Source organism: Triticum urartu, chromosome 6A (genome assembly GCF_056163025.1).
Source record: "Triticum urartu cultivar PI428250 chromosome 6A, HENAU_Tu73, whole genome shotgun sequence".
NCBI classification, from domain to species: domain Eukaryota; kingdom Viridiplantae; phylum Streptophyta; class Magnoliopsida; order Poales; family Poaceae; genus Triticum; species Triticum urartu.
Window position 1 is genome coordinate 596,880,086 of NC_141878.1, and position 18,451 is coordinate 596,898,536.

At 42.1% G+C, this 18,451-nt stretch overlaps 1 protein-coding gene across 1 annotated transcript; it reads left to right on the forward strand.

The window, feature by feature from the left end:
• The first annotated feature begins 4,634 nt into the window (after positions 1-4,634).
• Positions 4,635-7,460, forward strand: LOC125515631 (F-box/FBD/LRR-repeat protein At3g52680). Its single transcript, XM_048681144.2, has 4 exons — positions 4,635-5,187; positions 5,568-6,449; positions 6,557-6,709; positions 6,843-7,460. The coding sequence occupies exons 1-3, from the start codon at positions 5,182-5,184 to the stop codon at positions 6,578-6,580; spliced, it is 912 nt and encodes a 303-aa protein (XP_048537101.2). The 5' UTR covers positions 4,635-5,181; the 3' UTR covers positions 6,581-6,709; positions 6,843-7,460.
• The last annotated feature ends 10,991 nt before the right edge of the window (positions 7,461-18,451 follow it).

An 18,451-nucleotide genomic window follows, 5' to 3' on the forward strand; every position in this document is an offset into this window, starting at 1 on the left:
GAAATGGTTCCAAAGTCGATGTGATCGCGGTCGGCATGCTACCTCTACATCTACCTTCGGGATTAGTATTAGACCTAAATAATTGTTATTTGGTGCCAGCGTTGAGCATGAACATTATATCTGGATCTTGTTTGGTGCGAGACGGTTATTCATTTAAATCAGAGAATAATGGTTGTTCTATTTATATGAGTAATATCTTTTATGGTCATGCACCCTTGAAGAGTGGTCTATTTTTGATGAATCTCGATAGTAGTGAGACACATATTCATAATGTTGAAGCCAAAAGATGCAGAGTTGATAATGATAGTGCAACTTATTTGTGGCACTGCCATTTAGGTCATATCGGTGTAAAGCGCATGAAGAAACTCCATACTGATGGACTTTTGGAACCACTTGATTATGAATCACTTGGTACTTGCGAACCGTGCCTAATGGGCAAGATGACTAAAACGTCGTTCTTCGGTACTATGGAGAGAGCAACAGATTTGTTGGAAATCATACATACAGATGTATGTGGTCCGATGAATGTTGAGGCTCGTGGCGGATATCGTTATTTTCTCACCTTCACAGATGATTTAAGCAGATATGGGTATATCTACTTAATGAAGCATAAGTCCGAAACATTTGAAAAGTTCAAAGAATTTCAGAGTGAAGTTGAAAATCATCGTAACAAGAAAATAAAGTTTCTACGCTCTGATCGTGGAGGAGAATATTTGAGTTACGAGTTTGGTCTACATTTGAAACAATACGGAATAGTTTCGCAGCTCACGCCACCCGGAACACCATAGTGTAATGGTGTGTCCGAACATCGTAATCGTACATTACTTGATATGGTGCGATCTATGATGTCTCTTACAGATTTACCGCTATCGTTTTGGGGTTATGCTTTAGAGATGGCTGCATTCACGTTAAATAGGGCACCATCAAAATCCGTTGAGACGACGCCTTATGAACTGTGGTTTGGCAAGAAACCAAAGTTGTCGTTTCTTAAAGTTTGGGGCTGTGATGCTTATGTGAAAAAGCTTCAATCTGATAAGCTCAAACCCAAATCGGAGAAATGTGTCTTCATAGGATACCCATAGGAGACTGTTGGGTACACCTTCTATCACAGATCCAAAGGCAAGACATTCGTTGCTAAAAATGGATCCTTTCTAGAGAAGGAGTTTCTCTCGAAAGAAGTGAGTGGGAGGAAAGTAGAACTTGATGAGGTAACTATACCTGCTCCCTTATTGGAAAGTAGTACATCACAGAAACCGGTTTCTGTGACACTTAAACCAATTAGTGAGGAAGTTAATGATGATGATCATAGAACTTCAGATCAAGTGGATACTGAACCTCGTAGATCAAACAGAGTAAGATCCGCACGAGGGTGGTACGATAATCCTATTCTGGAAGTCATGCTACTAGATCATGATGAACCTATGAACTATGAAGAAGCGATGGTGAGCCCAGATTTCGCGAAATGGCTTGAAGCCATGAAATCTGAGATGAGATCCATGTATGAGAACAAAGTGTGGACTTTGGTTGACTTGCCCGATGATCGGCAAGCAATTGAGAATAAATGGATTTTCAAGAAGAAGACTGACGCTGACGGTAATGTTACTGTCTACAAAGCTCGACTTGTTGCAAAAGGTTTTCGACAAGTTCAAGGGGTTGACTACGATGAGACCTTCTCACCCGTAGCGATGCTTAAGTCTGTCCGAATCATGTTAGCAATTGCCGCATTTTATGATTATGAAATTTGGCAAATGGATGTCAAAACTGCATTCCTGAATGGATTTCTGGAAGAAGAGTTGTATATGATGCAACCAGAAGGTTTTGTCGATCCAAAGGGAGCTAACAAAGTGTGCAAGATCCAGCGATCCATTTATGGACTGGTGCAAGCCTCTCGGAGTTGGAATAAACGCTTTCATAGTGTGATCAAAGCATTTGGTTTTATACAGACTTTTGGAGAAGCCTGTATTTACAAGAAAGTGAGTGGGAGCTCTGTAACATTTCTGATATTATATGTGGATGACATATTACTAATTGGAAATGATATAGAATTTCTGGATAGCATAAAGGGATACTTGAATAAGAGTTTTTCAATGAAAGACCTCGGTGAAGCTGCTTACATATTAGGCATTAAGATCTATAGAGATAGATCAAGACGCTTAATTGGACTTTCACAAAGCACATACCTTGACAAAGTTTTGAAGAAGTTCAAAATGGATCAAGCAAAGAAAGGGTTCTTGCCTGTGTTACAAGGTGTGAAGTTGAGTATGACTCAATGCCCGACCACTGCAGAAGATAGAGAGAAAATGAAAGGTGTTCCCTATGCTTCAGCCATAGGCTCTATCATGTATGCAATGCTGTGTACCAGACCTGATGTGTGCCTTGCTATAAGTCTAGCAGGGAGGTACCAAAGTAATCCAGGAGTGGATCACTGGACAGCGGTCAAGAACATCCTGAAATACCTGAAAAGGACTAAGGATATGTTTCTCGTATATGGAGGTGACAAAGAGCTCATCGTAAACGGTTACGTTGATGCAAGCTTTGACACTGATCCGGACGATTCTAAATCGCAAACCGGATACGTGTTTACATTAAACGGTGGAGCTGTCAGTTGGTGCAGTTCAAAACAAAGCGTCGTGGCGGGATCTACATGTGAAGCGGAATACATAGCTGCTTCGGAAGCAGCAAATGAAGGAGTCTGGATGAAGGAGTTCATATCCGATCTAGGTGTCATACCTAGTGCATCGGGTCCAATAAAAATCTTTTGTGACAATACTGGTGCAATTGCCTTGGCAAAGGAATCCAGATTTCACAAGAGCAAAAAGCACATCAAGAGACGCTTCAATTCCATCCGGGATCTAGTCCAGGTGCGAGACATAGAGATTTGCAAGATACATACGGATCTGAATATAGTAGACCCATTGACTAAGCCTCTTCCATGAGCAAAACATGATCAGCACCAAGGCTCCATGGGTGTTAGAATCATTACTGTGTAATCTAGATTATTGACTCTAGTGTAAGTGGGAGACTGAAGGAAATATGCCCTAGAGGCAATAATAAAGTTATTATTTATTTCCTTATATCATGATAAATGTTTATTATTCATGCTAGAATTGTATTAACCGGAAACATAATACATGTGTGAATACATAGACAAACAGAGTGTCACTAGTATGCCTCTACTTGACTAGCTCGTTAATCAAAGATGGTTATGTTTCCTAACCATGAACAAAGAGTTGTTATTTGATTAACGGGATCACATCATTAGATGAATGATCTGATTGACTTGACCCATTCCATTAGCTTAGCACCCGATCATTTAGTATGTTGCTATTGCTTTCTTCATGACTTATACATGTTCCTATGACTATGAGATTATGCAACACCCGTTTGCCGAAGGAACACTTTGTGTGCTACCAAACGTCACAACGTAACTGGGTGACTATAAAGGTGCTCTACAGGTGTCACCAAAGGTACATGTTGGGTTGGCGTATTTCGAGATTAGGATTTGTCACTCCGATTGTCGGAGAGGTATCTCTGGGCCCTCTCGGTAATGCACATCACATAAGACTTGCAAGCATTGCAACTAATGAGTTAGTTGTGAGATGATGTATTACGGAACGAGTAAAAAGACTTGCCGGTAACGAGATTGAACTAGGTATTGAGATACCGACGATCGAATCTCGGGCAAGTAACATACCGATGACAAAGGGAACAACGTATGTTGTTATGCGGTCTAACCGATAAAGATCTTCGTAGAATATGTAGGAGCCAATATGAGCATCCAGGTTCCGCTATTGGTTATTGACTGAAGATGTGTCTCGGTCATGTCTACATTATTCTCGAACCGTAGGGTCCGCACACTTAATGTTACGATGACAGTTTCATTATGAGTTTATGTATTTTGATGTACCGAAGGTTGTTCGGAGTCCCGGATGTGACCACGGACATGACGAGGAGTCTCGAAATGGTCGAGACATAAAGATTGATATATTGGAAGCCTATATTTGGATATCAGAAGTGTTCCGGGTGAAATCGGGATTTTACCAGAGTCCGTCTGATCTGTAGTTTGGTGGTGTGTCCGGTGTGCTGCCCTGGCCAAATTCTTTCAACGGTAATGGCTTCACCTTTGGTAAGCTATTTTGTAAGTCTAACAACCAACATATCAGCGATGGAGCCGTGTCGAGTTAGGGTGAAGAGGAGATCCGTTATTTTTTTTCTGGTGTTTGTTGCGATGGTGCTGGAGGCAAGTAACGAGCGTTGGAGTCAGGCTCAAGGGTGTCGTCGGTCTTGATTGTAATTTTCTTTCTTAATTGTTCTTTGTGCAAAGGCTAGCTTTCGGATGTCTTTTTACTAATTTTGTCAGGTCGATGTCTTCGTGTGGTTTATACTTTGATCATTCTATATTAATTAGACACGTACTACCATAAAAAATATGAAAAGGAACGCTATTTTTGTTTTGGAAGTAGCAGAGAGTAGAGAAATACTACAGTTTTTTTCTATAGAAATACTACAAGCTGGACCTCCAGGACTGAGCAACAATGACTGCAATTGCACATTGGGCCCTTAGCCCATCGGTGCCATCACAGGCCTCGGTATATGATGGTGATCCCTACCAGTTCCGCTCCCACCTAGGTTCCTTCCACCAAGAGAGACAGGAAAGGGGATCGGGTGTCAGTTATGCGCCGCCGCCGCCGCCTGCCGTGCGCCGATCTCCCCCCCTCTCACTGTCGCAATTGCCGTCGGATGCCTCGAATGAGGATCCACTGCTGCTTGCGAATAGGCGACGAAATGAGCAGCTCCCCCTTTGGGAGCCGCACTCCCCAATCGAAGCAGCAAGAGCAGCAGCTCTTTAGGGAGCGGCGATCCGCAATCAAGCGGCTCCTCTCCGAGCTGCAACCGGCAATCAAAGCAATCAAGCGGCTCCACTCCGAGCCGCAGTCCGCAATCGAAGCGGCTCCCTTTTTTAGTGGCTAATCCGGAATCAAAGCAGTCCTTTCCGGATTACAATCAGAAACAGGCCCTCTTTCGAATTCAGTCTCCGAGTTTCCATTGGTGGCGGCAACCCAGCAGATATATATATCTGCCCGGGCGGACACCACGGTACCCGCCAATTTTAAGAGGAGACGAGCAACTCTCTTCCCAGCGACCGGCTACCAGATCGGCCTCGGCAAATCCTCCCTCGACATGACGGTGAGTTCGTCCTCCTGTTCCTTTTCCCCTTGTTGCAGATCCTCTTACAACTTCACCGCAGGAAAAAAAATCAAGGAATAATAAAAAGTACTGTAGGAACCATAATCAGAATTCATGGTCAAAATTTAACCTTTCTGGTGGCGAAATGTCAAAATTGCGTCAGTCTCTACACTGCGGGTAACTACATCCTTTTGTGGGTAATTACGAAGAACTGTACTATCAAAATTGCGTGTTTCTGTGGGAAAGTATGAAAGTTCTATAATCAAAATTGCGTCTTTCTGTTGGAAAGTATATATTTTGATTTTTGTCTGTGGAAAATATTGAAATTGCACCTGTCTCAGTAAGTAACCGACTCTGTTTTGTTTCCATATAAAATGTAGGACAATGAAGTTGATAGGCTCAGCAAGTTGCCTGATGACATTTTGCTCAACATTGTCGAGCGACTTGATATCACCGACGTCGCAAGAACCACCATCCTATCCAGGCGCTGGAAGCAGATCCCTGCCATGCTCTCAAAAATTATCATAACGGTCGGTTCTTTTGAGCCCAAGCGCGGAAGAGGGACAAAATTAACCTCACATGATATAGCTCGGGCCAACACCACCGTGCTAGAAGCAACCAGGAGCATCCTGGAAAGCAGGACCGGAAGGCTATACACCATTCACCTAATGTCCGTGCAATTCTATCTGGGAGATGACTCCATCTTCATTGGCCAGACTGTTGCCAGCACCATAGCAACACAAAAAGTTGCTTCGGTTGAGCTCGCAATCTTAACCGAAGTGCGTACCAATTGTTACGTCGATGACCTGCTCAGTCATGGGAAGCGGTTCATGTTATTCTTTGATTTGTGTCCAAACGTATTTGGTGGTCTTGCACGCCTCTGGCTAGAGAATTTGAGGTTAGGCGAATCAGACTTCCCCAAAATTTTCAGCATATGCAAGCAACTAGAGTTCTTGCGCCTCTGGCAGTGTGACACGGGGGATCTGTCTTTGCTGGAAGTGGAACACCCGCAACTCCGTGAACTAGTGATTTCGGATAGCAATCTTGAGAGGGTTGATCTTAAGTGGGTACCAAAACTCACAGTACTAAAATTTAATAAGTTTTTATCTCGAGACGACCCTTTCTGTTTGGGCTATGTCCCACAGCTCCAGACTTTGACCATCAGTAATATTGGTCTTTCTTGGCACAAGATGCTCAAGCTAAGTGAGTTGCTTGCTAAAACAGCCATAAGCAACCTGCATTTGAACTTCAGATGTGAAAAGGTTAGTGGAGGTCTGCAGCTAATGTTATCAGAATGACGTGTGTCATGGAGAGGTTGTAGTCGTTATTTTTGTCTAACATAATTCTGCATTATCCCCCTCTTTTGCAGATTTGGGTCAAACCAGAAGGCTGAAAACAATTGCTACCCGTGTTCCCCAAACTAAGTCTTGTGAATTTGTTCAACATTTCTGAAGAATGCGATCTGACTTGGACGATGTTCATACTCCAAGGTGCACCCAGTCTGAAGGAGCTATGCATCATGGTAAGCTCTTCTACCGATTCTCCATCTCTCATTTTTATTCCATCTCATGTCGAATATGCAAAGCGAATTGTCTCTTTTTCGGAGTTCAAACTTTTTGTGACCAGTTAGGAGTTTTTGACATGGTTGAATGCAGGTGCGGGATCATTTATGTGAAATGATAAAGGGGAAGCGGAGGTACATGCATGAGTTTAGCGAGGAGAAGGACAAAGGACTAAAGTGGGAACCATCTGCCCCTGATTTCAAACACCACAATCTGACTGAGCTCGGTATTTATGGGTTTCGGGCAGAAGACAAATTCGTGAGGTATGCCAGAAATGTCATGGAGGCAGCGGTGAACCTGGAGGCCGTAAACCTGTATAAGAATCCAGGGTGTGAGAAATGCAAGCGCATTCTTCCAAGTGGGTGGACGTCGACGGAGATGGTGTTGATTAGAGACAAAATCAGCATGGGTATGTCGTCAGATGTTGCGATTCGCTTCCCGAGTTGACGGGCGACAGTTAATATGGATTGGAGGGAGTACCATCTCAAACTACACAGGTTCATCGTCAGTAAGGATCGGAGGGAGTACTAAGTTGAGTACGATAAGGAGATTAGCTTAACATTAGTGCAAGTATTTTGGCAAATGGGAATTGCCTGCCGATGTTTGCTTTCGTTGTGAAATGGGTTGTAAGTTTGTAACACTGGTGAACATTGCGTTTTAGCCGAAAGAACATTTCGTCCAGACTGAACAATGAACACTTTTGACAAAGCATCATGTCTGTTGGACTTGTTTTTTTTTTTTTGGTGAGATGTTTACCACGATCGTTTTGTTCCCCTAGCAGCAGTGCATTCCGGCATGCCTTTGCTGGAGTGAAACCCAAAGAATTGCACCGATCGCACAACATAAGAGCATGTACAATGGTTGATAAAATAGTCTTATCTTAAGTCTTGCATATAATTTAAAGATGACAAAAAAACGTCTTTGCCTTGTCTTCAATAACTAGTTGTTCATAAAAACATGGCGAGACATATTATGCTAAAAGATCACCTCTTGTCTTCTCTTAAATAAGATAAGACAAGTCTTTTTTTATGAGTTCTCTCTTTTTTCACCTCATCATTTATCCTACGTGACACTCATAAGATAGCACAATTGTACATGCCTTAATCGCACCTGAGGCCTTTGACCCCGACCTGCCCCGGTGAGAGCAAGTATAATAAGGTGATGTAGGCGGGCTGTAAGACTTGAAATAATATATATATGCTGAATTGAAAGAGAGAGAAGACGAGAGAGAAGACAAGCATGCTACAAACTAACAGCCAGCTGCAGTATGTGCTCCTAGAGACTTTGTGAGAGAGGAAAGTGGGTCATGTATCAATGAAGTAGTACTTTTTTACATCTAACTATTATACTTGCCAGCTATAAGTTTGACTATAGTTGACATGGCAACATCATATAGCCATTAGCTGGCTATACTATTAATCATGCTCTGATGATAAAAGTGGAGAAGAGAGTATACGCCTCCGGCCTTCTCCATGAACGCGACACACAGCCCACATGGTTGTGTCTGTCACTCCATCCCGATCAAGCGGTGGTGCAGCACTGCAATAGACGCAGGTCTCAACGAGTGGCTGAGAGGAGTGAGGGCGGGGAGGAGCGAAGGTGGACGGGAAGGTGGGGCATGGCGCGGCATCGCAGATTAGGCGAGCGCGGTGGCAGATGTGGATGTAGAGAAGATCGGGCTACAAAGCACAAAGGGGATGCTCGTCGCTGCAGCCGTTAAATGGATAGGGGCATGCTCATGGCAGAGGCACACAAAGGAGGTTGGTTTTAGGGGAAGGACGGGGTTGGTTGGAGAGGATGGGTGCGAGGGAAGCGAACGAACGCGCATGGCCAAACCGACTAATAACCAACGATCGAATCCCTTACAGAGCCATGACCGCAAAACACAGCCTCGGGGTACTAGTAGCCCTTATTTTCCCGGAGCTTATAGTCTTTAGGTCCAGTGTAAATCACTTGTTTTAACATTTGTTTATTTTAGATATATGTTACTCGGACAATTTGGTACTTGGTGACAACAATTCATTTTTAAGGGGCCGATGCAAATCGGCCTGTGTGTACTATGAATCGCTGGATAACTGGCAATATGTTGTGGTAATATGAGTGCATTAGATCTAAATTCAAAGTGTACTTACCGCGTGAAGTGGCTTGTTTGTTATTTTAATTTACATTTTTGGTCCTTGTAACAGCAATCAAAGCATAACTGCCAATATGTTGTGGTAATATGAGTGCATCAGATCTAAATTCAGAGAGTACTTACTACGTGAAGTGGCTTGTTTGGTTTTAATTTACATTTTTGGTCCTTGGCAATCAAAGCATACACGTCCACGTATACTATTTTTGCTTGATAACTGGAGCAATGGAGCTCGTGCTCACAACTGCATTTTCTCAAGCTCAAAAGATCAACAGGACAAGTAATTTTCAAAGTACATATCATAGTAATGTCATGCAAAAACATTTTCATACTTCGAGCTATTGCTATAACAACTACGCGGCCACACTCATTTTGATCTTGCTGTAGGGCGAGGTTTCCTAGCTGCTGGTTCAGACGTTCAGTAGGCAGTCCTAGTTCACTTTGGATAAATAATCTGCCAGACCTGAGCTTCTCTTGTCTGGTCGGGAGGCTCCTCAGTTCCAAAATAACAAAATCTACCAGGTTACCTCAATTCAGTAGTTATTGGTTTCAGTTAGTAACACAAAAGTTGATGTGTAAAACACAAATATCCGATCTTGCAATGCATTATCCAACTAGTATTTCTACACCTATATGCATACGGATGAAGTGAGCATGTCAACTTGTTCCAACACAACAAGAGCACTCGGTTTTAACTTCTAAACAGAGTCAGGTATCAGTAAACTTATCCCAAAGGAAGCATTCACAAATGTCAGAAAATTTACTAGAACTATTTTCTCCATTAGGAGACAGTTCACATAGCTTCAATTTAAGGGAAAGCAAGTGCACAAGCAAAATAACTAATGAATTATGGATTTCCTGAACTCCTTCCAACAACAAACCATAGAACAGAGGACTTACAAACTACTACGAGCTCATACATCTCAGTTTTTTCAATTATTACGACAGAAAGTGAACCGTAGCAGGCAAAGAAATCCCCAAATCTTCAATGATCTGCTTGCGCTCATCAGGGTTCTGTGGATATCTCGATGTGCACTTCACCTTGGGATCCAAGTCACCACATAACAGACATACCTTCCTGTCGTCAGACATATCTCCACCATATTGACCGCAATGTTCCATGACACACCTGATGAATCGCACAAAAAGATGTCATCAGGTTGGAAGCCATATATGGTGATCTTAACCAGATTCTTATGCTTGAAATCAGGCGCATGTGGCTTCCACTCCATGTCTGCCTTTTCACAGTAGCCATTTCTCTCCCGATACTCTTTGTCCCTCATCAACATATTGCACCAATGATCCCATAGACCCATAATGTGATGCACAACTCTTTTAGGGACGGTGCAGCTTCAAGAATAAACATTGTCCAGGCTAAATCACATACTTGAGGAAGATTGTTCGGAATCACATGTAGTAGTTTGCTGAGCACAGATCTGAGCAGCTCCGGGCTTTCTCGCAGAACCCAAATCTGGGAAAGAAAAAGCAATTTACAAACTGAGTGGAAGTTGCATATAAATCACATTGTCAACTTAAGCTACTATTGTAATTACATATAGCCATCATATATAGAGTGAAAATGGATATGTATGATCCAAATGACTAAAAATGGATATGTATGATCCACTGGTCTAACGAAAAGCTAGGAACAGTAATCTAACCCCTAGTGGTTCCTATCACGTTTTACATTAGCTAGGATCAGTAATCTAATCCCTAGCTGTTCCTATCACGTATTACATTAGGACCCCGTCTCTTTTGTTCCATTGCTACAGAAATGGGCAAAAGACTGCGTCATCACGGCCGAGCCGAAGCGACCACGGAGCACTGAGCTGACCTGTGTTGTGGTTCTCTTTTTATAGGCATCCATCCCTTGTATTCCTTCTTCCGTAGCCGAGGTGGTACTAAACTACTGGTACCAGCATCGTAGCAGGACTGCAGGAGCCAGCCAGCCAGAGGCATCAAACATGGCCGAGTGCTTCTCTTTGCACGTGTATGTAGCCCATATATGGGTGTATCATTTGGGCTGCTAATTGTTTTCACCTTTTTTCTATGCTATGGGCCGAGTGTTTACCTTTGCACCTGTATGTGGCCGGTGTGCCACTGGGTTGCCAATTGCTTTTTACTTTTTGTCGTTCCTTCGCGCGGCTTGTACGTACTCTTAAAAATGCGAGGCTTATATAAGTCGTCGGCGCCGTCATATGAGAGATTCTGGCCCCTCGTCTCTAGCTGCCATCTTGGTGCTGAGAGATGAGGAAAACTTAGATCTTTAAGACCTTTATATGTTCTTTGTCAATGCTTTCTGATCATCATAATTTTATGAGAATAGACTTCTCTCGTTATTTTGGCAGTGCTACTAGGTTAGAGAGTTTTCTGGTCCTCACAGATTTAATTATTCGAATATGATGAGTTTATGTTGTTCTGTCAAGGTTTTTTTTGTTGGTTTGATTCTTTGTGGAGTAGAAATATTTCATCGACACCATGGTGAAGATATAGTGATTCGAAGGCCTGCACTTCTAGGGGATCACCCCCGGCTCAAGTATGTTCATCGATCAAGCCTTCCCATCTTTTTAGATAGGCGACTCAAGACGCTTTAAAAAATCATTATTGGTAATGTTCGTGCGGGTGAAAGAGTGACAACATTGTTGCTCCAGTCTAACTGTGGTCTCTTTATCAAAGTCTTTGGAGTATTTCTTCGAGCACAGATTGATACCGCGAAGAAGGTATTTTCAAGAGATTTCATTGTAATTCTTAGTAATAGGAGTTACTTTGTACCCCCTCCGTCTCATAATATAAGTGCGTTTTTTGACACTACGCTAGTGCCAAAAACGCTCTTATATTATGGGACGGAGGGAGTATTTTCTTGAATCTTAGGTCCATATCAATGTACCTGTAATTGCTATGAGTATCAACAAAGTTACAGGTGATTCTCAAAGAAAAAGTATATATGCAATAATGATTAAACATGTATAATTAGACCACAATGTGTATGTGACCCACATTTCATATTAGTTGGGCAGAGTTTTTGATACAGCGGCTACTTTTCCTCCGAAAATCATACTGCTTACCAGCAACGTCTTACTTTGATTCAGCGGTATTGTTGGATGAAGCGGTCCGGACCGACAGTACATGACCACGTTCATGAGACTGATTCTACCGACGTGCTTCGCACACATGTGGCTAGCGGTTGTCTGTTTCTCCAACTTTAGTTGAATCAAGTTTGACTACGCACGGTCCTTGTTAAAGGTTAAAACAGCACACTTGATGAAAAATCATTGTGGTTTTGATGCGTAAGTAAGAACGGTTCTTGCTAGAAGCCCGTAACAGCCATGTAAAAGTAGAGGACGTCTAAGTTGTTTTTGCAGGGCATGTTGTTATGTGATATGGTCAAGACGTGATGAGATATAAATTATTGTATGAGATGATCATGTTTTGTTCAAGTTATCGGCAACTGGCAGGAGCCTTATGGTTGTCTCTTTATTGCATAAGATACAAGCGCCATATGATTGCTTTACTTTATCGTTGTGCGATAGCAATAGTTCATGAGACGACCATGTGACGACACGTTGGTAAAGATCAAGATGATGGAGATCATGGTGTCATGCCGATGACGATGGAGATCATGACGGTACTTTGGAGATGGAGATCAAAGGCACCAGATGATGATGGCCATATCATGTCACATATTTTGATTGCATGTGATTTTTATCTTTTATACATCTTATTTTGCTTAGTACGATGGTAGCATTATGAGATGATCCCTTACTAAAATTTCAAGGTATAAGTGTTCTCCCTGAGTATGCACTGTTGCGACAGTTCTTCGTGCTGAGACACCACGTGATGATCGGGTGTGATAAGCTCTACGTTCACATACAATGGGCGCAAGCCAATATTGCACACACGAAATACTCGGGTTAAACTTGACGAGCCTAGCATATGCAGATATGGCCTCGAAACACTGAGACCGAAAGGTCGAACGTGAATCATATAGTAGATATAATCAACATAGTGATGTTCACCATTGAAAGCTACTCCATCTCACGTGATGATCGGACATGGTTTAGTTGATATGGATCACGTGATCATTTAGATGACTAAAGGGATGTCTATCTAAGTTGGAGTTCTTAAGTAATATGATTAATTGAACTTAAATTTATCATGAACTTAGTCCTGATAGTATTTGCATATCTATGTTGTAGATCAATTGCTCGCGTATAGCTTCTCTATTTTATTTATGATATGTTCCTAGAGAAAACCAAGTTGAAAGTTGATAGTAGCAATAATGTGGACTAGGTCCGTGATCTGAGGATTATCCTCGTTGCTGCACAGAAGAATTATGTCCTTGATGCACTGCTAGGTGACAGACCTATTGCAGGAGCAGATGCATACATTGTGAACCTTTGACAAAGCTCGATATGATGACTACTTGATAGTTTAGTGCACCATGCTTTAAGGCTTAGAACCGGGACTTCAGAAATGTTTTAAAATGCCATGGAGCATATGAGATGTTCCAAGAGTTGAAATTGTTATTTCAGAGTCATGCCTGAGTCGAGAGGTATGAGACCTCTGACAAGTATTTTTGCCTACAAGATGGAGGAGAATAGCTCAACCAGTGAGCATGTGATCAGAATGTCTGAGTACTACACTCGCTTGAATCAAGTGGGAGTTAACCTTCCAGATAAGATAGTGATTGACAGAGTTCTCTAGTCACTATCACCAAGTTACTCGAACTTCATGATGAACTATAATATGCAAGGGACGACAAAAACGATTCCCCGAGCTCTTCGCAATGCTGAAATCGGCGAAGGTAAAAATCAAGAAAAGCATCAAGTGTTGATGGTTAACAAGACCACTAGTTTCAAGTAAAAGGGCAAGGGAAAGAATGGGAACTTCAATAAGAATGACAAGCAAGTTGCCACACCCATGAAGAAGCCTAAAGCTAGACCCCAAGCCTGAAACCGAGTGCTTCTACTACAAAGGAATTTGTCACTGGAAACGGAACTGCCCCAAATACTTGGCAGATAAGAAGGATGGCAAAGCGAACAAAAGTATATATGATATACATGTTATTGATGTGTACTTACTAGTATTCATAGTAGCCCCTGGGTATTTGATACTGGTTCAGTTGCTATGATTAGTAAGTTGAAACAGGAGTTATAAAATGAACAGAGACTAGTTGAGGGCAAGGTGACGATGTGTGTTGGAAGTGATTCCAAGGTTGATAAGGTCACCATTGCACACTCCCTTTACCTTCGGGATTAGTGTTGAACCTAAAATAAATGTTATTTGGTGTTTGCGTTGAGCATAATATGATTAGATCATGTTTATTGCAATACGGTTATTCATTTAAGTCAAAGAATAATTGTTATTCTATTTACATGAATACAACCTTCTATGGTCATACATCCAAGGTGAATGGTTTATTAAATCTCGATTGTAGTGATACACATATTCATAATATTGAAGCCAAAAGATCAACGTTAATAATGATAGTGCAACTTATTTGTGGCACTGCCATTTAGGTCATATTGGTGTAAAGCGCATGAAGAAACTCCATGCTGCTGGGCTTTTGGAATCACTTGATACTTGCGAACCATGCCTCATGGATAAGATGACTAAGACTCCGTTCTCCGGAACAATGGAGCGAGCCACTAACTTATTGGAAATAATACATACCGATGTATGCGGTCCGATGAGTGTTGAGGCTCGCGGCAGGTATCGTTATTTTCTAACCTTCACAGATGATTTGAGCAGATATGGGTATATCTACTTAATGAAACGCAAGTCTGGAACATTTGAAAAGTTCAAAGAATTTTAGAGTGAAGTTGAGAATCATCGTAATAAGAAAATAAAGTTTCTACGATCTGATCACGGAGGCGAATATTTGAGTTACGAGTTTGGCCTTCATTTGAAACAATGTGGAATAGTTTCACAACTCAAGCCACCTGGAACACCACAGCACAATGGTGTGTCCGAACGTCATAACTGTACTTTATTAGATATGGTGCGATCTATGATGTCTCTTACCGATTTACCACTATCGTTTGGGGTTATGCATTAGAGACAACTACATTCACGATAAATAGGGCACCATCTAAATGCGTTGAGACGACACCGTATGAACTATGGTTTGGCAAGAAACCTAAGCTGTCGTTTCTTAAAGTTTGAGGTTGCGGTGCTTATGTGAAAAAACTTTAGTCTAACAAGCTCAAACCCAAATCGAAGAAGTGCATCTTCATAGGATACCAAAAAGAAACTGTTGGGTACACCTTCTATCACATATCCGAAGGCAAGATCTTTGTTGCTAAGAATGGATCCTTTCTAGAAAAGGAGTTTCTCTCGAAAGAAGTGAGTGGGAGGAAAGTAGAACTTGATGAGGTAGTTGTACCTTCTCTCGAATTGGAAAATGGTTCATCACAGAAATCAGTTCCAGTGATGCCTACACCAATTAGTGAGGAAGTTAATGATGATGATCATGAAACCTCAGATCAAGTTACTACCGAACCTCGTAGGTCAACCAGAGTACGATCCGCACCAGAGTGGTACGGTAATCCCATTCTGGAAGTCATGTTACTTGACCATGATGAACCTACGAACTATGAGGAAGCGATGATGAGCTCAGATTTCGACAGATGGCTTGAGGCCATGAAATCTGAGATGAGATCCATGTATGAGAACAAAGTATGGACTTTGATTGACTTGCCCAATGATCGGCGAGCCATTGAGAATAAATGGATCTTCAAGAGAAAGACGGATGCTGATAGTAGTGTTACTATCTAGAAAGCTTGAATTGTCGCAAAAAGAGTTTTCGACAAGTTCAAGGTGTTGACTACGATAAAGATTTTCTCACTCATAGCGATGCTTAAGTCTGTTTGAATCATGTTAGCGATTGCCACATTTTATGAAATCTGGCAAATGGATGTCAAAACTACATTCCTTAATGGATTTCTTAAAGAAGAGTTGTATATGATGCAACAAGAAGGTTTTGTCAATACTAAAGGTGCTAACAAAATGTGCAAGCTGCAACGATCCATCTATGGACTGGTGCAAGCATCTCGGAGTTGGAATATACGCTTTGATAAGTTGATCAAAGCATATAGTTTTATACAGACTTGCGTTGAAGCCTCTATTTACAAGAAAGTGAGTGGGAGCACTACAGCCTTTATGATAAGTATATGTGAATGGCATATTGTTGATCAGAAATGATGTAGAATTTTCTGAAAAACATAAAGGAGTGTTTGAAAGGAGTTTTTCAAAGAAAGAACTCGGTGAAGCTGCTTACATATTGGGCATCAAGATCTACAGAGATAGATCAAGACACTTGATAAGATTTTTCAATGAGTACATACCTTGACAAGATTTTTGAAGTAGTTCAAAATGGAACCGTCAAAGAAGGAGTTCTTTCCTGTATTGCGAGATGTAAAATTGAGTAAGACTCGAAACACGACCACGACAGAAAATAGAAATAGAATGAAAGTCATTCCCTATGCCTCAGCCATAGGTTCTATAAAGAATGTTATGCTGTGTACCAAACCTATTGTGTACCTTGCCATGAGTTTGACAAGGGGGTACGATATTGATCCAGCAGTGGATCACTTGACAGCGGTCAAAATTATCCTTAGAAGACTAAGGAGATATTTCTCGGTTTTGGAGGTGATAAAGAGTTCGTCGTAAAGAGTTACGCCAATGCAAGCTTTTACACCGATCCGGATGACTCCGAGTCTCAATCTGGATACATATTGAAAGTGGGAGCAATTAGCTAGAGTAGCTCCATGCAGAGCATTGTAGACATAGAAAATTTGCAAAATACATACGACTCTGAATCAGACAGACCCATTGACTAAGCTTCTCACCTTAGTGCTCTTTGGGTGTTAATCACATAGCGATGTGAACTAGATTACTGAATCTAGTAAAACCCTTTGGGTATTAGTCACATGGCGATGTAAACTAATCACATGGTGATGTGAACTATTGGTGTTAAATCACATAGCGATGTGAACTAGATTATTTGATCAATGGTGTGATGGGTGATCCGATGAAGTACGGTCGTGGACTCCGGCAGGGAGATCCGTTGCCCCCCTCCTATTTGTCCTGGCAATCGATCCTCTACACACCTTCTCAACAAGGCCACCGCACAAGGATACCTTCATCCCATATGTGGAAGAGCACCGACCATCAGGACATCTCTGTACCCGGATGATGCTGCCATCTTTGTTAAACCCATCAAGGAAGACGTCCAATTCCTTGCTTCCTCACTTGCCGCTTCTATGGTTGAGTGGGAGGACAAGAGCAAGTCTTGAATATGCATGGGATCTTCATGCACAGAGGACGATCATAAATTATTTGCAGTTGCTATCCCTGTTACCATGGGAAATGCGCGCACACCCAGGTTCTGGAACTTGCCATGGCTGCATGGTTTGCGCCTAGCGGTTTTGACATCTCCCGCAAGAACTCCTCGGTCCAGGAAGCCCTTACCAACAACAGCTGGATTTCTCACATTGACATTTCCAAATGGCCTATCGCTTGCAAATGCCCAACAGTTTGTTGATCTCTGGGAGAAGATATCCACGACCACCCTGGTTGACGACGTGGAAGATTCAATCGTTTGAAAGTTCATCAAGGATGGGGTGTAGTCTGCTTCCTCGACCTACAAGGCTTAGTTTGAGGGGCTCACTTCTTCAGTTCTCGTTCATTTGTGTGGAAGGTTTGGGCTCCCCCTCGGTGCAAGTTCTTTGCTTGGTTTGCCCTTCAAAATAGGATTTGGACATCGAATCGCCTTATATGCCGTGGTTGGCCCAACTATGGCATCTGCCCGCTTTGCAAGCAACGCCAGGAGGCGGCTGCCCATCTCCTCTTCCAATGCTGCTTCACTACTTGAATTTGGAACCATATGCTACTGTGGCTTGGCATGCAGCACATCTCTACGGCAACATGGCAGATGAGGGCTTTGGTGAGAGAATTGTGGAACAATATCCTCCAGATTCGTCTTGGATTCCCCAAGGTAGTCACCTCTTTGATGATGCTCATCTCTTGGGAGATTTGGTCGGAGTGTAATGCTAGAGTCTTCCGAAACACGCCCCTTTCTTCCATGGTTCTTATCAGTAGGATCAATGAGGAGGTCTCTTTATGCTATGGCGGGTGCAAAGCACATGCGTTTTTTTTTAATTGCAAAGCACATGCGTGTTTACTTTGCCGCAAATCTTGTTCAAACCTCCTTTCTTAATCAATGAAATGGCAAATCTTTTGCCTTGTTTCAGAACAAAAAATATGTTGCTACTGATGATTTGGATGCGCATAGCTGAACCTGGAAGTTATTCTAAACTAAAGTTGACGCACCTATTGGGTGGAGTCTCAACTGGCAGAAGTTGCTAGAGGTTCTGAACTTCACACTGTAATTACTTGTGAGCAAGAACTAGCTATATTTTCAACTCCTTTGATTGCTTGCCTTCCTTTTCTGTAATAAAAAAATTCAGTCCCAATTTTCTTTACCGCCCTGCATGGCTTGGAGTCTGCACTTCCACACATACGACCATGATCTGAAGTGGAACAAGAACCTGAAGTAGAACAGACAGGA